The sequence below is a fragment of the Mirounga leonina genome, unplaced genomic scaffold, assembly GCF_011800145.1.
Source record: "Mirounga leonina isolate KUSES-001 unplaced genomic scaffold, KU_Mleo_1.0 Mir_166, whole genome shotgun sequence".
NCBI classification, from domain to species: domain Eukaryota; kingdom Metazoa; phylum Chordata; class Mammalia; order Carnivora; family Phocidae; genus Mirounga; species Mirounga leonina.
Window position 1 is genome coordinate 28623918 of NW_023270418.1, and position 16123 is coordinate 28640040.

Below are 16123 nucleotides of genomic sequence, written 5' to 3' on the forward strand. Positions count from 1 at the left end.
TGGAGCTGGCTTGGGAGCTGAGGCGGCCAGGCAGGCACCCACGATATCTGCCTCCCGCGCATTCCCGACTGGGCGCCTGGCTCTAGGAAGCCCCCCTCCCTGCGTCCTGAGTCCCCTGCCGCTCCTCTGCAGGGTCAATCTGCCCCCTGAGCAGGTCACGAAGGTGACTGTGGGCCGTCTGCACTTCAGCGAGACCACTGCCAACAACATGCGCAAGAAGGGCAAACCCAACCCTGACCAGAGGTGAGCAGGCTGCACCCCGGCCCTGGCGGGCCCTCCATCTCTAAGGAGGAGGGGCAGGAAGACACCACCTGCTGTCGCAGTGTCCCACACACTGACCCATTTTACAGAAGGGAGACCTGAGCCTCCCAGCTAAGGCTAATGGAGTTAAGGATGAGAGAGCAGAAGCCTGGCTTCTGGATGAGCAGCTCCCGGTGTCCTCGATGTGGGCCCTGGGGAGTTTCTGCCCCCTGGTGGAGACTCAGCTTCCTCCTCTGTAGGATGAGGTGTTAATGCCCTCTCCCCGCTGGGGTGCTGGGAGCCCGGGCACTGTACAGCAGACATGGGACGGGGAGAAGGGGGTGGGCGGGCAGGGGCAGTTGGAGCAGGACCCAGTGCCTCTAAACCCCTGTGTGCCACAGGTACTTCATGCTGGTGGTGGCCCTCCAGGCCCACGCCCAGAACCAGAACTACACGCTGGCTGCTCAAATCTCAGAGCGCATCATCGTGAGGGTGAGGGCTACCTCCTTCCAAGGGATCAAGAGTCCTCCCCAGAGCTGGGAGCGGTAGCGCCCAGGAAAAACACTGGGGTCCTGGGCAGTCAGGAGCTAGAGTGCTGATCCTGCTAGGCCCTAGCTGGGTGGCTTCGGGCAAGTTCCCACCCACCCGCTGAGCCACAGTGTCTCCTTCACAAGGGTGGAGGTGGACAAGGCCCGGGTAGCCTTCTGAGATCCCAGGAGTGACTGAAAGGTGCCACAGTGGGAGGGGCAGTTTAAGTTGGGCGTGGTAGGGTGAGGAACCCTGCCTGGAGCTGGAGGGGTAGCTGCAGGGTTTCCCCTTTGCCCAGGGCACTGCAGGTCCCCCGTGCCCTGGGACTGACCCAAACCCCCGCCCACTTGTGCTAGGCCTCCAACCCAGGCCAGTTTGAGAGTGACAGCGACGTGCTGTGGCAGCGGGCGCAGGTGCCCGACACTGTCTTCCATCATGGCCGTGTGGGCATCAACACGGACCGGCCCGACGAGGCGCTGGTAGTGCACGGCAACGTCAAGGTCATGGGTTCGCTCATGCACCCCTCGGACCTGCGGGCCAAGGAGCACGTGCAGGAGGTGGGGGCGGGGCTGTGGGCGAGGGGCGGGGCCGGGCGGCGGGGAGAGCGGAGTTCCCGCGGGAGGGGCGGAGGGCGAGGGGGCGGGGCTCGTGGGGGGCGGGGCCAGGTGGAAGGGCTGGGCGGCAGGGGAAGGAGGTGAGGGAGGCAGGCCCTAGGGTAGGGGTCTCCCCGCCACACCGCAGAGCCTGGGCGGCCGCCGTCTACACCTCCGGGGCCCACCTCGGATGGGCCCAGGAGGGGAGGGGTTCAGTCTCGGTCCTGGCTCCCGGGCAGGTGGACACCACGGAGCAGCTGAAGAGGATCTCGCGCATGCGGCTGGTGCACTACAGATACAAGCCGGAGTTTGCTGCCACAGCGGGCATCGAGGCCACGGCACCAGAGACCGGTAGGGACCAGCCTGCGCGGACTGGGGCTGGGGTCCGGGAACCCGGCAACCTCGGCCCTCAGTCACCCCGCCCCCTGTCCCAGCCCTCTGGAAACCCCACTCCCAGGCACCCCTCTCCTTGACTCCTGGAACTCCTACCCAGGGAATCCTGCCCTCTAGAAGCCCCACCCCTCAGCCCTTGGAAAATCGGGCCTCCCCGGGTGTCGGCTAGCTACCCCCTTGACACTAGAAGTCCGGGAATCCTGGTCCCGGGATCCTCGGCTTTTTAGGTGAATCCTGCTTTTATCTCTGCCCACTTCCACTGGGATCCTTCCTCCCAGGAATCCACCCTTGCCCCAGGCCAGGGAACCCCATACCTGAGCCCCGGAACTGCAACCTTCTGAACACTTGTCCGTCGGAGCTCCCTGCTCCAGGGTGCCTTGGATCCCAAATCTCTAGCCCCCAGAATTTCACCCTCCTCAAACCGGGCCCCCTCCTTACATGATGGTGCTGTGGGCGTTCTCCACCCCACTCCGCTGCCCCCCAACTCCCCAGGTGTCATCGCCCAGGAAGTGAAGGAGATCCTGCCTGAGGCCGTGAAGGACACTGGAGACTTGGTCTTTGCCAATGGGAAAACCATAGAGAACTTCTTGGTGGTGAACAAGGTCTGCAGGGTGGGAGGACTTGGGGGGCCCAAGGGCAGGGGGTGGGCCAGCTGGAGGGCGTTCATCTCCCCCTTGGAGACTGGGAGCGTTGAAGTGCAGGGGGTGAGGGCAGCCCAGTCTTCTCTCATGCGTCCAGAGCCCCCTCCCCACCCCCCAGGGAAGGGGGTGAGCATCCAAGGGCCAGCTGGGGACTTGGCGACACTATGGTTGTGTGGTCTACAGCAAGACGAAGCTCACCGGGGGTCATTTTCCTCCCCTTCGAAAGGAGGTTAAAGAGTCACTGCCAAGACCCTCTCAGGTGGCTATGGCAAAGCTTAAACATGGCTTATGGTGAGGGTGAAGTCACAGGTTTTGGCCTCGGCTGAATACTAAGGAGCCGAAGCGTGCGACCCCACGTTCATGAGATCAGAGGCTGGGCGCCTCCGAGAGACTGTTCCGAAGGGGCAGGAAGGGCCGTTCCGGCTGGACGGGTGGCCCAAGCAATGGTGCAGAGGTGGGGCAGCTGTTTGGAGGCAGGCACAGGAAGCTGGGGGAGCTAGGGCTGGCCTGGGTAGGGAGGCTTGGAGGGCCTCCCCGCGGCCGCTCCCCGTAGCCCAGGGCTCCCCAGGGGCTGACGGCGCCCACCGCCCGTGGCAGGAGCGCATCTTCATGGAGAACGTGGGTGCCGTGAAGGAGCTGTGCAAGCTGACGGACAACCTGGAGACGCGCATTGACGAGCTAGAGCGCTGGAGCCACAAGCTGGCCAAGCTGCGGCGGCTGGACAGCCTCAAGTCCACGGGCAGCTCGGGCGCCTTCAGGTGGGGGCGTGGGCCAGGCGGGGGCAAGACCCCCTTCCCAGAGGCACCTCTGACCCTGGCCCTCTTGCTGCAGCCGTGCAGGGAGCCAGTTCAGCCGGGCGGGCAGTGTCCCCCACAAGAAGAGGCCCCCCAAGGTGGCCAGCAAGGTGAGGGTGGGCACGGATGGGAGAGGGGAGGCACGTTGGGCCGGGCCCTCGCTCTCCAGGCTCTCTGACTGCGAGGGCTCCTCTTTCCTCCCAGCTCTCTAGCTCTCTGGCCCCGTTTCTCCTTCCTCTCCCTCTGTCCATCCCCTCACTCCCACCGTAGGCATGAGACCTTAACACCCCCACCTCCAGCAGAGCCCACACCGAGGGACACCACGGCTCCCTAAGTCTGGGCCTTTTCTGCTTCTTCCCCTTTTCCTGTCGGTCCTCAGTCGTCCTCTGTGGTCCCAGACCAGGCCTGCATCAGCCAGCGCTTCCTGCAGGGAACCATCATTGCCCTGGTGGTGGTCATGGCCTTCAGGTGACTTGTGCCCAGGGCTCCAGGCGTGGCTGGCTGGGGGGAGGTGAGCTGCCCTTGGGCCCAGGCCTGGAGGAAGAGGAAGTTGGGGCTGGGAGATGAGACCTGGCTGAGGTCTCAGGGAAGGAAGCGGGCTGCCTCCTTCTGTCCCATGCCCCGAGGGCGGGGGGAGACCGTGGAGAGGCATCATTCATTCGCAAGCCCAGCCCCTGGAGCCGAGGTCCACAGACCCTGCCCTAGAGAGAGGGCGGGGACCGTGGTGGCAGCTCTAACAGTGGCCCTTTTTTGTGGCTCCCAGCGTGGTGTCCATGTCCACACTGTACGTGCTGAGCCTGCGCACCGAGGAGGACCTGGTAGAAACTGATGGGTATGTCACTGGAGGCCTGGCTGCCGGCCAGGCTGCCAGGACAGGTGGGGCTTTGGTGGGCAGCCCAGGGGCAGCGGAGCTGTGGAAGCTGTTTCCTCTGAAGGGGACCGCGCCTCAGGCTCTCAGCCCGCCCGGGCTTGCAGGGCCGGGTGGGAAGGTCTCCCTGGAGGAGGGGCAGCATTTTCGCGGCCCCTGCTGAAGCCAATGTTTCTACTCAGTGCTCCTTGAGGTAGCTGGGCCTCTGCGAGTCAGGGGGCATCTGAGGGGCCCAGGTTGGAAGGGGGAGTTGGCAGGGAAGGAGGGCCAGGGTGGGACCCTGGGCTCTGTCTGCCCACTGTCACCTCAGCTCCGAGGCTATCTCTGACCGTGTCTTTTCTCTCTCCTCCCCTGCACCTGTCCCCCCCGTCCTTTTCCTCTCTGCCGCCCCTTAGCTCTTATGCCGTGTCCACTTCCTGTCTTCTGGCCCTGCTCCGGCCCCAGCACCCTGGGGGGAGTGAGGCCATGTGCCCATGGTACGTGTCTGGACCAAGCCCCCTCCCTCCTACCTCTGGCTCCTGCCATCCAGCTCCCTGCCTGTTTTCTGCCATTCCTGTCCACCTCCTCCTGTCCCTTCTGTCTCTCCTGTCCACTTCTCTGGGACTCCCAGGCCTCCCTGCTCAGGCTCTGGCAGTCCCTCTGAGCTCAGCTCGCCCCTCCCCAGCAGGTCCAGCCAGAGCTTCGGGACCACCCAGCTCCGACAGTCCCCCGGGACCACTGGGCTGCCAGGCACACTGCCCTCCTTGCTGCTGGGTGCGTGCTGGGGGGTCTGGGGGGTGGGGGTGGGGGAAGGGAGCGGTGTTGTGGGCGGGGACTCAGCTGCCCGCCTGTAGCTCATACAGCCTCCGGCTTCCTCAGTTGCCACTGGCCCGACCAGCTCGGCCCCAGGTCCGGTCATCCCCACCTTGGACTTGTGCTCTAGCCGCCCTTGCCCAGTCGTCTGCTGCTCCTCGCCCACCCCCAGCCCTATCGCTGCCCCGAGTCTTGGCCCCAGCTTTAACCCTGGCCACGGGCTCAGCCCCAGTCCCAGCCCGTCCACCAACCGCTCAGGTATGGCTATCCCGGGTCCAGGGTTTGGGTTGAGGGGGTTTTATGTGAGTCCCGAGAAAGGCCCCGAAGTCTCATTGGGGGGAGGGTAACCTGGAGCCCAGAATGGGGCTCTGGAGAGATTGGTGGGTCTCCCCGAGGGGACGAAAAGACAGAGGGGCGTCACCCAGAGTCTGCTGAAGTGTTAGAGAAAGCAGGACAGGAGACAGCCAGTTCCCTCTGCTCAGCCTATCCCTCATTCTTTCCACAGGCCCCAGCCAGATGGCCCTGCTGCCAGTCACCAACATCAGAGCCAAGTCCTGGAGCCTGTCAGCCAATGGTATTGGCCACTCCAAGCATCCAAAGAGCTCCGAGCCTCTGGCCAGCCCTGCGGTCCCCTTCCCTGGAGGGCAAGGCAAAGCCAAGAACAGCCCCAGCCTTGGTCTCCATGGCCGGACCCGCCGAGGGGCCCCCCAGCCTGGCCTGAGCCCCGTTCAGCCCACTCAGGCCCGGGGCCAGCCAGGTACTTGCCCTACCTGCCCCCTCATCTTCTCAGCTCAGCCAGCGAGGCTCCCTGGCCAGGGCACCGCTCAGCCCAGGCTCCGGAAGGCCTGGCGCAGGGCTGTCCGTCGGCAGCCATTCGCTGGGCGTTGTGCAGTCCCAGCCATGAGGCTGGGGGCCATATGTAGCTCGCCTCATTCAGTGCTCACACATCCCAGCAAGGAAGGGCTCATCCCCACGGTTCAGATGGGGAAACGGAGCCAGGTCGTGTGGCCGGGCAGCCGCAGAGCTGGAATCCCACCCCACGTCGGCCTGATGCCAGGGCCGCGGAGGTTGCGGAGGAGGCCAGGGGCCTTCTGGGCTTCAGCCGGGTGGCTCTGCTCTAGGTACTGGGCCTCCTTATCAGCTTTCATTTGATGGGTTTTGTGGCTTAAAGAAAAAAAAAAAAAAAGCTTAGGAACGGTGACTCGCTGAGGTTGAGGTTCAGAGTGATGGGGAAACCCCAGAGGCTCCTGCTCTGTGGCCGGCTCTGTGCAGGGTGTGGGGGTGATGAAGACAGGCACGCCCTGACCCCGAAATGCTCAGAGACCTGAGAACACAGTAGTGTAGTAGCGTGACGGGGCTCTGAGGGGATGGGTAAGCAGCCTGGTGACTGGGGAGGGCACTTCGTCCAGGCTGAGGTGGGGAGGTGATCAGGAAGGCCTCCCTGGAGGAGGTGACATTGGAGCTGAGTCTCTGAAGGACCACAGGAGTTTGCCCAGAAGAGAGACGAGAAGGGTACCTTCTATCTTGTCTGTATCTAGGTATCTGTCCGTGACCCCAGGGGCATGCTGGGTCCTGTGGGGGGTCCTCGCGTGCCTGGGTTGTGCATCACAGAGCTGAAAACGTGCCAGGTCGAGCAGATGTTCTGTGGCCCCAGCTTCCCCTTCCTAGTTGGGGGGGAGGAGGGGCGGTTCAGGCGCAGCCAGCCCGTAGATGACCAAGAAAGCCTTGTCTCCCCCACCCGCCATGTCACACTTCAGTCCCACCCCCACCCAGCCAGCCAGTCTGTGGTGGGTTTATCCACAGAAGGCCACAGGCCCTCACGAGTGGGGTGCTGGTAGGTGTTTAACAGTTGGCTCTTGGGGGAAAAAAGCCCTGATTTGTGGTGACTGCTCCCACTGTGGCTGACTTCAAGCTACCAACTTGATGCCGCTGAACTGAATGTGTTGGAGATGTGTGCAGTCAGGAAAAAGGACTGCGAGCAGGCTCCTATAAGCCCCTGGCAAAGGATATTGAAGACCTGTCCCTGCTCCTGGTGTTCAGGTTCTGTCAAGGAGGCAGACCTCAGGCTCACGGGAAGCGGCTCTGCGTAGTGTCGCGGGGGAAGAGGGTGGTGGAAAGAATAACCTGAAACTAACTTATACTAAGGTGTGAGTGACTGAATGCGAGCCTAGCAAGGAACAGCTTGGCTGCTGCTGATTTGTATCCTGCCTTGTCACCCTCCTCCCTGCCCCCACAGCCTCTCTCCTTGCAGACCCAGTGCCCTCCCTGACCTCCATCCAGGTGCTGGAGACTTCAATGCCCATCACTTCCCAGTACTGCGCTCCAGGGCATGCCTGCAGGTGGGCCTGGCTCCCTCCCTTCACCCCAAGGACAGAGTCCCTCAGGTGCCCAGATGCCGTCCCCCTGCACCCCCCCCAAGGTGGGGCAGCCCCTTTCCACGGGCTTCAGTACCGGTCTGGGGCTGGGGTGTGCAGGCAAGGGGCCTCAGCAGGGAGCCCTGGTCCAAGGAGCCGTGTTTGCCCCTGCAGGCCTGGAAACTTCACCTACCACATCCCTGTCAGCAGCAGCACGCCGCTGCACCTCAGCCTGACTCTGCAGATGAAGTGAGTGCCGGCACGGGGCAGTGGAGACGCGGCAGTCCTCGGCAACTCGGGGAAGGGGTCTGAGGAGGGACGCTGAGTGACTTCATCCCTTGCTCTGTGCTTGACTGGCTGTGTGACCCTGGCGGTCTCGGGGCTTCAGCTCCTGATCTAGAAATGGCTGTTGCTTCACGGGTGTGAAGACCATGTGGGATGGTAGATGGGAAGGGGCTGTCTAGGGCCTGACCAGGAGGCATCATTTCCGGGCTGTGTGAGGACTCGTGGCTTGTTTTCAGCGGGGCAGGGGAGGTGGTGTGGAGGGCTGGCTGGGGCGGGCTGGGGTTGAGGAACTCGGAACCCCACTTCCCCACTAACTGGGCCTTCCCCCAGCTCTTCGTCTCCCGTGTCTGTGGCGCTGTGCAGCCTGATGTCAAAGGACGAGCCGTGTGAGGAGGGGGGCTTCCCACAGAGCCTGCACACCTACCAGGACACCCAGGTAGGAGGCGACCGGGAAGCTGGGGGCCAGTGAGGCCCCAGAGCTTCATCTTCCCTGGCACAACTGGGCCCCCAAACAGGTGAAGAGAAGGAGCAGGAGTCAGAGTGAAGGCATCTCCACAAGGGACCCTTAAGGCCTGGGCCTCTGGGCTCACCGCGGAACATCTCCCGGCCCTGTCCTTGCTCTGCCCCATCGCCAGCCCTGCCCTGCCAAGAGCCTCTGGCAAGGAAACAGTTCCACCAGGACTAACCTGGAATGAACGCAGTGGTGGGGATGAGGAGGGTATTCTAGAGATCCTTGGCAGGGAGAGCTAACCTCGTCTGTGCTCAGGGTCAGAACAGCCACCCCGAGAGTCATGTTTAATGAAGACGAAACCTGCGGCATGATTTGGGGTCAGCTGGACAAAGAAAAGAGGACACTGTCCCAGGAGCAGAACAGCACGTGCAGAGGTTTGGAGGCCAGGGAATGTGTGGCCTTCTGGCAGAGCTGGACACGTCGCAAAAGGCTAGGAGTTGGGGAACAGGAAGGAGCCTGGTCCTCAAGCTCAGGCTGGGCAGTGGCATGCTTCAGTCCTCCGCTTTGGAAGATCTCTCAGCCCACCTTGTAGAGGCCTACCTCCTGCTCTGAGAACCAAATGACCATGACCCTTTCCTTGTCCAGCTCCTCACTGGCCACGTGACCCCCATGTGACCCAAGTTGTGACTCTCCGCACAAGTAAAGGGAATTTCTTCTCACCAATTCATGTTTATTCAACAAAAATGTATTGGGGTTCCTCTGTCCCAGGCCCTGTGCTGGGCCCATCTGTGGGGAGATGGGGGTGCGGGGGGCAGGCGGGCGAGGAGTGGGGGTGGACCCAGGCCTTGCCTTGGAAGAATGCACTCCCTAGCCGGGAAGATGTGCAGAAAGTCACTTGAGTGGGTGAGAGCCTCGAAAGAGGCGCAGGCAGAGGAGAGCACACCCGCGAGTAGAGGGAGAGCCCAGCCAGCCGCTCTCAGGATGCGGAGCTCAGGCCCGGGGCCACATATGGGGAGGCCACGCCAAAGCCTCAGCTGGGACATGGGCAAGCTGTCTGAAGGCGGGCCTCAGGCTCCCATGCAAGGGAGAGAGCATGACAGCGCGGGGGCCTGTGTGTCAATCCCCGCTCTGCCACACGGTGCCGTGTGATTGAAGCAATAGCTCAGCTTCCTCATCGATAAGCAGCATCACCTTACTGGGTTGGGGTGAGGATGGGGTTCATGAAATACTCTGACGTGCCCGGAGCATAACGGGGAGGGAAGGCAGCAAGGGACAAGGCAGAGACCAGGGGAGGGCAGCTTTGGACTTGCATGAGCCTGGCTCCGAGTCTGCGTAAAGGGTGCCACTGCTCCCCAAAGTAGAACGTGCTGCCTCCCTTTCTCTTCCCAGCTCTGACTTTAGCCTCCCTAACACTTGCCCTGGAGCCCAGGGCTCCTGGCTGGGATAGGGTCAGGGGGCTGTCTTCACCCCTCCCTCTCCCCTTTCTCCAGGGCACTTCCCACCAGTGGCCAGTAACAATCCTGTCTTTCCGAGAATTCACCTACCACTTCCGGGTGGCCCTGCTGGTGAGTACAGGCACCCCATCTGTCTCCAGAGGCCCAGGCACCTGCATCTCAAGTGTGGGGCTTGGGGAAAGGATGTGGGGGTTCCCAGAGCACATGGCAAGACCTGGGGCGCAATGCTGGGTGATGTGGCCGGGGGGGGGACTGCTTCCTGCCCTGCACCCCGAGCCATCTCACCCGTTCCTGCTGCCCTCCCCCGCAAGGGTCAGGCCAACTGCAGCACGGAGGCCCCGGTCCGGCCGGCCACGGACTACTACTTCCATTTCTACCGCCTGTGTGACTGAGCGGCCTTCCCGGAGGCGGCACCACACCCGGGCCGGGGCCCCGCGCCCCTTCCACACTGGACGCCATGGCGTTACACTGGAGCCCGCCGCCCGCCAGCTCTCTGCCGCTCGCTGGTGCTCCCTCGGAGAGACTGAATCGGGCTTGGCCCTCCCCACAACTGGGGAAACTCGTCGGAGTCCTCACACTGGAGTTGCTGTTCCTGCTGGTCGCCCCTCACACACCACAGGGGGAGCCCGAGAGACCCCCTGGGGCCAGGACCGGACCACGTCGTATCTGTCCAGATATGGTGGTTGGAGGGCTGGCTGCAGGGGCCCTGGAGGCAAGGGTAAGCCTGTGACCGTCCAGAGCCTATCCTCCCACTCTCCCCTTGAGACTGCGAGCCACCCCTCTTCTGGAGTGGGGACTTGGCTGGAGCCCTAAAAGACTTGGCTGGATCCATGAGTCAGCGGAGAGCATACAGCCCTCACCCTGGAAGCTGCTCCCTGGGGGGTGGCGAGGTAGTGGACTTTTTGGGGTTTGACTGTTACGCTGGACTTGGGACTTTGAAGCTTTAAGTGTGGCCCAGGAGGTGTCTTCTCCCGGGGAGCACTGGCTCCCAAGAGCTCCCAGGGCAGCTGAAGCCAGCTCTGGAGAGGTTGCAAAGACTGACCATGTGCCTTATGTATACTTAGTGCCTGGCTGAACCAGTGGGGGGGCCAGGGGGCCAGGTCACCCTTGGGCCCTTGAACCTGGAGTATCCTGGAAGTTCCCTGCGAGCTCCCCCAGCTGGGTGTTGTGGCCCCATGGCCTGGGCTTCTGGGAGCTTCCAGAGCTTGCAGTGGTATCAGTGACCTATCATTCTCTCTGAGCAGAGGAGCAGGAATCCCTGTAAGGCAGCAGGCTGGTCTTGGCTGGTGCGTGGAGACAGATAGCTTTTGCTGTTATTAATGAAGTAATTACTAAAATGCACTTAAGCCAGGGCACGAGTGGAAGGATGGAGATGGAAAGGCCAGAGAGGTGCAGAGCCCTGGGGAAACACAAAGACAGGGCCCTCGCTCTGATCCACCCCAGGGAGGCTTGAGACACCCATCTCACTCCCAACCACTAAGACTCTGGCTTCTCCCTCCTCTCTTGTCTGCTGGCAACCTTGTCTCCCCAAATCAAGGGCTCCCATGTCGGGCTCGGCAGCAGATTCCATCTCCGCCCTCTCCTCCCGGACGTGGAGCAATGGGCTTGCGTTACCGAAGAAGTCTTAACTCAAGTGCCAATGTTAAAGTAACCGGTCTTGGTGGGAGCCTGGAGTGTTCTGAGGCCACATCCAGGCTCACAGGAGTGTGGAAATCATTTAGCCACGGCTACACAGGTTCAATGAGGGGAACAGGAATTGCCATCCCTGCCCTGTGGTGTTCTGCCACCTCTCTGGGAACCAGGCCTTACCCCTCTCATTCTCAGCTTTGAATGGGAGGCCTTTCTGTGGGGAGCTGCAATCTCGAAGAAGCCTGTGAAGTGCGGGCCCCCTTCTGCCGTGGGTCTCAAAGCACTTATCCTCAGGGGAGCTGGGGGAGAGGGACACCCCGCCTCCTAGCTCCCTCCCCAGTGTGGCTCCCCTCCCTCATTCTAACATAGGAATTACGTGGCTGCCCACACCACGCAGGGAGCCAGGGAGCCAGGCCTTCCGCAGGACTACTCTGTTCTCTCTCCACTGTCCCCCTCGGCGGGGAACCCTCCCTAAATGCCTTTAAACTGCTGAGCCCCACCCTTTGCAATAGGATTCTGGGGCTTCCTCAGTGAGGGTGCCTGTCCTTGGACTGTGGTCCCTCAGTCCTTAACTGGAAAGTGACCCTCCATTGCCCCCTGGAGCCCTTCCAGACACAGCGTAGCCCCAATCTGGTAGCAGCCGGCTGTTTCCATGCCTGAGGAGGGGTCCTCAGTGCAAGGATTGGGGCCAAGCTGGGGCTCCAAGCTGCTTGGGGGGGTGGGTGGGGGGTCAACCTTGGACCAAAGTTGCCTTAAGCCCATGAAGGTAAAAGGGCTTCAGGGGAGGGGAGTGGGTCACCTGCTGGAGGCTGACAGCTGCCTGCCTGGCACTGGTAAGTGGGGGTCTTGGCTCCATTCCCTACATGGGGTCCAGCAGCCATCCCTCCCTTCCCTTTGGCATTTATTCCTGGAGCCACTGGGCTAATCTCCCCCAAGCTTCAAGCTGTACATAGGGCCTCTTAATGCACAAATTCCTCTGCCCATATTGTGCCCCCCCCAAAAGCCTGCATGTGCATAGAGCGCCCCTCCCTCCCAGTTAACCCCCAGTTCCTGTTCCTGAGTGCTGACTCATATTTATCATGTACCAACTCTGACTCTGGAGTGGGCAGAGGGAAGCAGCCCTGGGCCTGCTTGCTTCCTGTCCCTGTTCTTTCCTTCTGAAGTAAATATACATATATAAATAAATGTAAAAACATGGCTTTGTATCTGACCTTGCCTCCCCATCTCTTCTTGAGACTGTTGTGGTAGAAGATGGAGTTGCCTGTGGGGCTAAGACCAACTGGAGTTCTGGGGTTCCTGAGCCAGATGAATGCCTTGTATCCCATTATCCTTCTTAGCTTCATGCTAGGCTTGGGAACAGGACTCAGCAGCTCCCTCCCCTGGCCACATCCCATGGACCTACTGCTGCCCTCCCCCCCCCCCGCCCTCCCCCCGGGTAAAGGAGCCACCCTAGGATAAACAACCTCTGGGCACAAGCTGAGCCTTGTGAAGGTCCCCAGCACACAGAAGGGTGCCTACATTTAGAGGATGGGATTGGCCCAGGGCAGACTTGACTGGTGCGGGTTCCCAGACAAGTCTGCTCTAAAAACAACAGAAGAGGATAGGCCTGGCCCCTTCCTATCCACAGAGCTTTAAATTCCAAGGACAGACACCCCTCCCATACCCTCCTCACCCCTCACACATAGAGAAAGCAGGGTTTCCCAGCAGGAGGAACCATCTGAAAGGCAGAAGAAAGATGGGAAGGGGTGGGACCGGGCAAGTCACATGGGTCCCGGTGCCACCCCACCACCGCTCCACCCCTGCGGAATGGGTGCCAGACAGACGGTCACACATCTGCCTTTATTGGGAGCAGCAGGTGGGACATTTCCAGCAACAGTAAAAAAATTAATTTACAAAAGCAGGAATTCAGTGAAGCTCCTGGTTGGAACCTGAAAGAAGAGAGGGGGTATCAAAATGAGACCGATGACCCTTCTTTCCACCTCCTTTTCTCACTGGACCCTGTGCTCCTGGGGCAAGGGCTGATGGGCACACTACTCTGAAGCTGAGCCACCAAAGCCGATTCTCAGTGACCTGTTCAGTGGATTATCTGCAGCAAGGGTTTTGGGGGTTTTTTTTAATCACTTAGTCAAGATTTATTTTACTCACTGAAAACATTCAAACTAACCACAACGGTACTCCTAGATTCTGACCCCCTTCTAATCCATTCCCAAGCAGCCTCGCCAGGTCAATGGTGTATGATGTGTAAGGATGCAAATGTCTAACATGGGAAGACTGTGCGCACAGCCCTATGAAGTGTATCCCAAAGCCCCGGGCCGTGTGCAGAACTCAGAATGAAAATGTCGGTCTCAGATCCCCATTTGGGACAGGGAAAGAGGCACACGTGCCTGCTGTCCCTCTCCCCTCTGCTGAGTCTGTCACCATTAACCGAAGTCTTCCACAGGCCTGAGGACCCCGCTGATGCAGACGTGGGAAGCTTCTGTAGTGCCCACCTTCTCGCAGCTCTTACCCTTGGGAACTCATACGTAGATGCCAACCCAGAGCAGCAGGAAGAGGACTCCAAAGCCCATGAAGAGTGAGGCCACCAAGGAGATGAGGAGCTCTTTGTAGATATCCCGAGTGTACTTGGTAGAGGTAACCTCATAACTGGCAGGGTGATTAAGGAGAAGCGAAGGGATGGACTGCCTAGGACAGGAAGCCTGGCCAGTGCAGCTCTGGGAAAAAGGTACAGGGTGAGCCTTCTAGAAGGCTTGCCTGGCTCAGTGTCGCCAGGAAGAGGGGCCTGAGAGACGACCTGGACTCTCGTTGCTTCATACCAGCCCTCAACCACCCATGGAGAAAATCTGCCCAGAGGGGTTAGGTCACTTACCCCAGGTCACACAGCTAGTGACCAGTGGAACTGGCACTAGCCTTCAGATCTCCTGCCGCCTGAGCATACCCTTTTACCACTTGCCCAACTTCAGATTCCCTATCCCCAACCTCCAGTCCGGCCAGGCCTTCTGTTCACTATCCTGGAAATCTGAAGAGCAAACTGAGCTCCCCTGAACTTGGGAAATAAGGCCAGCACCTGACCTTGGACATCAACAGCTTTTCTTCAATCTCCTTACCTTCCCCCTACCCCCACACCAGAGCAAAACTGGCAGGGTGCATGTACCCAGCATGGTTTCTCCCTCGGTTTCCCACACTGCTAATTCTGGCCCACTGGCTGCTCAGTAAAAGGATACACGAAGAACCAGGCGGTAAAGAACATGCCAATTGCCAACAGCACCACGGTCAGATGGGGGAAGACAGCAGGGTTCACTGGGCTGGTATATCTGCTCATGGCCTCGAGCTCCTAAGGGAGGGCATGAGATCAGAGCTATCAAAGAATCCCGCGACTTAAACCTGAGGGGGAGTGTGAGGTCATCAAGGAGCCTCCTCCTCTAGGACTGTTAAAGGTCTGTTTCAGCCTGGGAAATACGGAAGTCCTTCAGAACCAACGTCAAGCGATTGCATTTGTAAATGATAACAATGACATCTTAAACTAAGGTGACGCTTTGCTTTTTCAGTATGAGACAAGAAGGGCAGCTGAGAGTCAGAGGCTGACACAGAAGGTGATGGATTAGCTATCGATCAGGGGTCCCTAACATTTTTTGAGACCACTGATGACTATGAAAAAAAAGTATGGACCCTGCCCAGGGTAAACCAGAAGCAAGAAAAAGTTTGCCTATAATTTTAGGAGCTTTATGGACCCATGTCTGTAGACACCAAGCTCAGAATCCTGCTGTAATTCAGAGCCTGGGCCAGGACCCAATCTCAACTTCTACATCTCTAATTTTCACGCTACGCTATTGTGAAATCTCAGGATCTACTGGCAAAAGACTTCAGTTAATAATCTGGCTCTACTGAATAATATGAATCTCAGTAAAATAGTTATAATAACACCACTCACAGAGTTGATGTGTGATTTAAGAAAGATGACGAACGTCAAAGCATCTAGCTCACTTCCTGGCATAGAGTAGTCATTCAAAAGGTGTTTGTTTCCTTCCCAAGCTTACAGGGAAGATTATGAGATAATGCTTGTGAAGGAGGGCTGTAAACGTAAAGTTCTGTACAAATGTTGACTTCTATTGTCACTCACCAGCCAACGGTCCTAAAGTCCAGAACATAACAACTCTAGAGAAATAAATTGACCCCATTGTTCTAAGAGACACTGGAATTCAATTCAGTAAACATTTATGCCCCCTCCCCCCCCAAAAAAATGATAAAGACAATCGCTGCCATTTATTGGGCCTCCAATTGCAGGCCCTGTGTTTGGCACTGGGAACACAAAGATGAATAGACATCATCCCAGGGCTAGATGCACGTCAGATGGTGGTCACTAGGAGGCGTGGCAGATAACAAAGAAGACCGTGACAAGAGGTCTGTACAGAGGTTGTGGGAGCTCCCAGGAGACAGCGGCCAAGTGCCTGAGAGAGTTGGACGTGCTTCACCAAGAAGGCTGACATCTGCCCTGGGCTTTGTAGGATGAGTAGGAGTTCAGCAGGAGGAAGAAACTTCCAAATAGAGATAACAGCTTAATCACAGGTAGCAGGAATAAAAGCTTAAGGTATTAAAAATGCACCTCACACGCCTCACCCCTTAAAAGTCGCGAGATCAAAACCTCAGCCTAACGAGTCCAGGGCAAGGGGCTTCCCTTCCCGTCCCTCCGCCCAAGCCGGAGGACACAGGAGCCTCCCGCTGCCTGGATCTCGGGCGTCAGAGGCCTTCGCGAGAGAAACGGGGTGTGGAACGGGCCCCAAGGGGTCCTCACAGCCCTGCCCGGAACGCCCCAACCCCCTCACCATTTTGCCAGGCACAGGATCATCCGCCGCTCCGCCACCGGAATAACACGTCGGCCGCCGCAGGAGCCCCGCTCAGCGGAAGAGGAAGTGCGCCCGCGCGAGTGGCATTGTGGGATTTGTAGGCCCGTGGGTCAGGGTGTAGCTGGGGCTGGGACCTGTGAGCCCCTGATGTGGAACTGGGGCAAGCGATAGGGAAGGGTAGGGCAGAGCCGCTGAGAGGGTTCGTTCTCCCCGGCGGGACTGTTTGCCACAAGGCGAGCTGGCCGAGGGGGTCGGGCCCT

General features: G+C 59.6%; 2 protein-coding genes across 3 annotated transcripts in view; one reads left to right on the forward strand and one right to left on the reverse strand.

Moving 5' to 3' along the window:
• MYRF (myelin regulatory factor) overlaps nt 1-9979 on the forward strand; it is a 31011-nt gene extending 21032 nt beyond the window's left edge. Inside the window, exons 10-27 of the mRNA XM_035012985.1 lie at nt 133-243; nt 642-732; nt 1125-1325; nt 1601-1712; nt 2247-2356; nt 2993-3153; nt 3227-3299; nt 3569-3657; nt 3953-4021; nt 4453-4533; nt 4725-4810; nt 4916-5107; nt 5355-5606; nt 7086-7188; nt 7378-7452; nt 7819-7924; nt 9430-9504; nt 9705-9979. Of these exons, the coding sequence (XP_034868876.1) occupies nt 133-243; nt 642-732; nt 1125-1325; nt 1601-1712; nt 2247-2356; nt 2993-3153; nt 3227-3299; nt 3569-3657; nt 3953-4021; nt 4453-4533; nt 4725-4810; nt 4916-5107; nt 5355-5606; nt 7086-7188; nt 7378-7452; nt 7819-7924; nt 9430-9504; nt 9705-9785 (2068 nt within the window). The 3' untranslated portion in view covers nt 9786-9979. The remainder of the gene's footprint in view (nt 1-132; nt 244-641; nt 733-1124; nt 1326-1600; nt 1713-2246; nt 2357-2992; nt 3154-3226; nt 3300-3568; nt 3658-3952; nt 4022-4452; nt 4534-4724; nt 4811-4915; nt 5108-5354; nt 5607-7085; nt 7189-7377; nt 7453-7818; nt 7925-9429; nt 9505-9704) is intronic.
• Nucleotides 9980-12842: 2863 nt separating this feature from the next.
• TMEM258 (transmembrane protein 258) lies at nt 12843-15939 on the reverse strand. Of its 2 annotated transcripts, none has more exons than XM_035012994.1 (4): nt 15843-15939; nt 14244-14353; nt 13512-13665; nt 12843-12950 (listed from the first exon to the last, which is right to left on the reverse strand). In XM_035012994.1, exons 1-3 carry the CDS (start codon nt 15843-15845, stop codon nt 13539-13541), a joined length of 240 nt encoding a protein of 79 aa, XP_034868885.1. In that variant the 5' UTR covers nt 15846-15939; the 3' UTR covers nt 12843-12950; nt 13512-13538. The 2 variants fall into 2 exon arrangements, with proteins under 2 accessions (XP_034868885.1, XP_034868884.1); XM_035012993.1 differs by having other exon boundaries at nt 13529-13665; nt 15843-15938.
• Between the last annotated feature and the right edge of the window lie 184 nt (nt 15940-16123).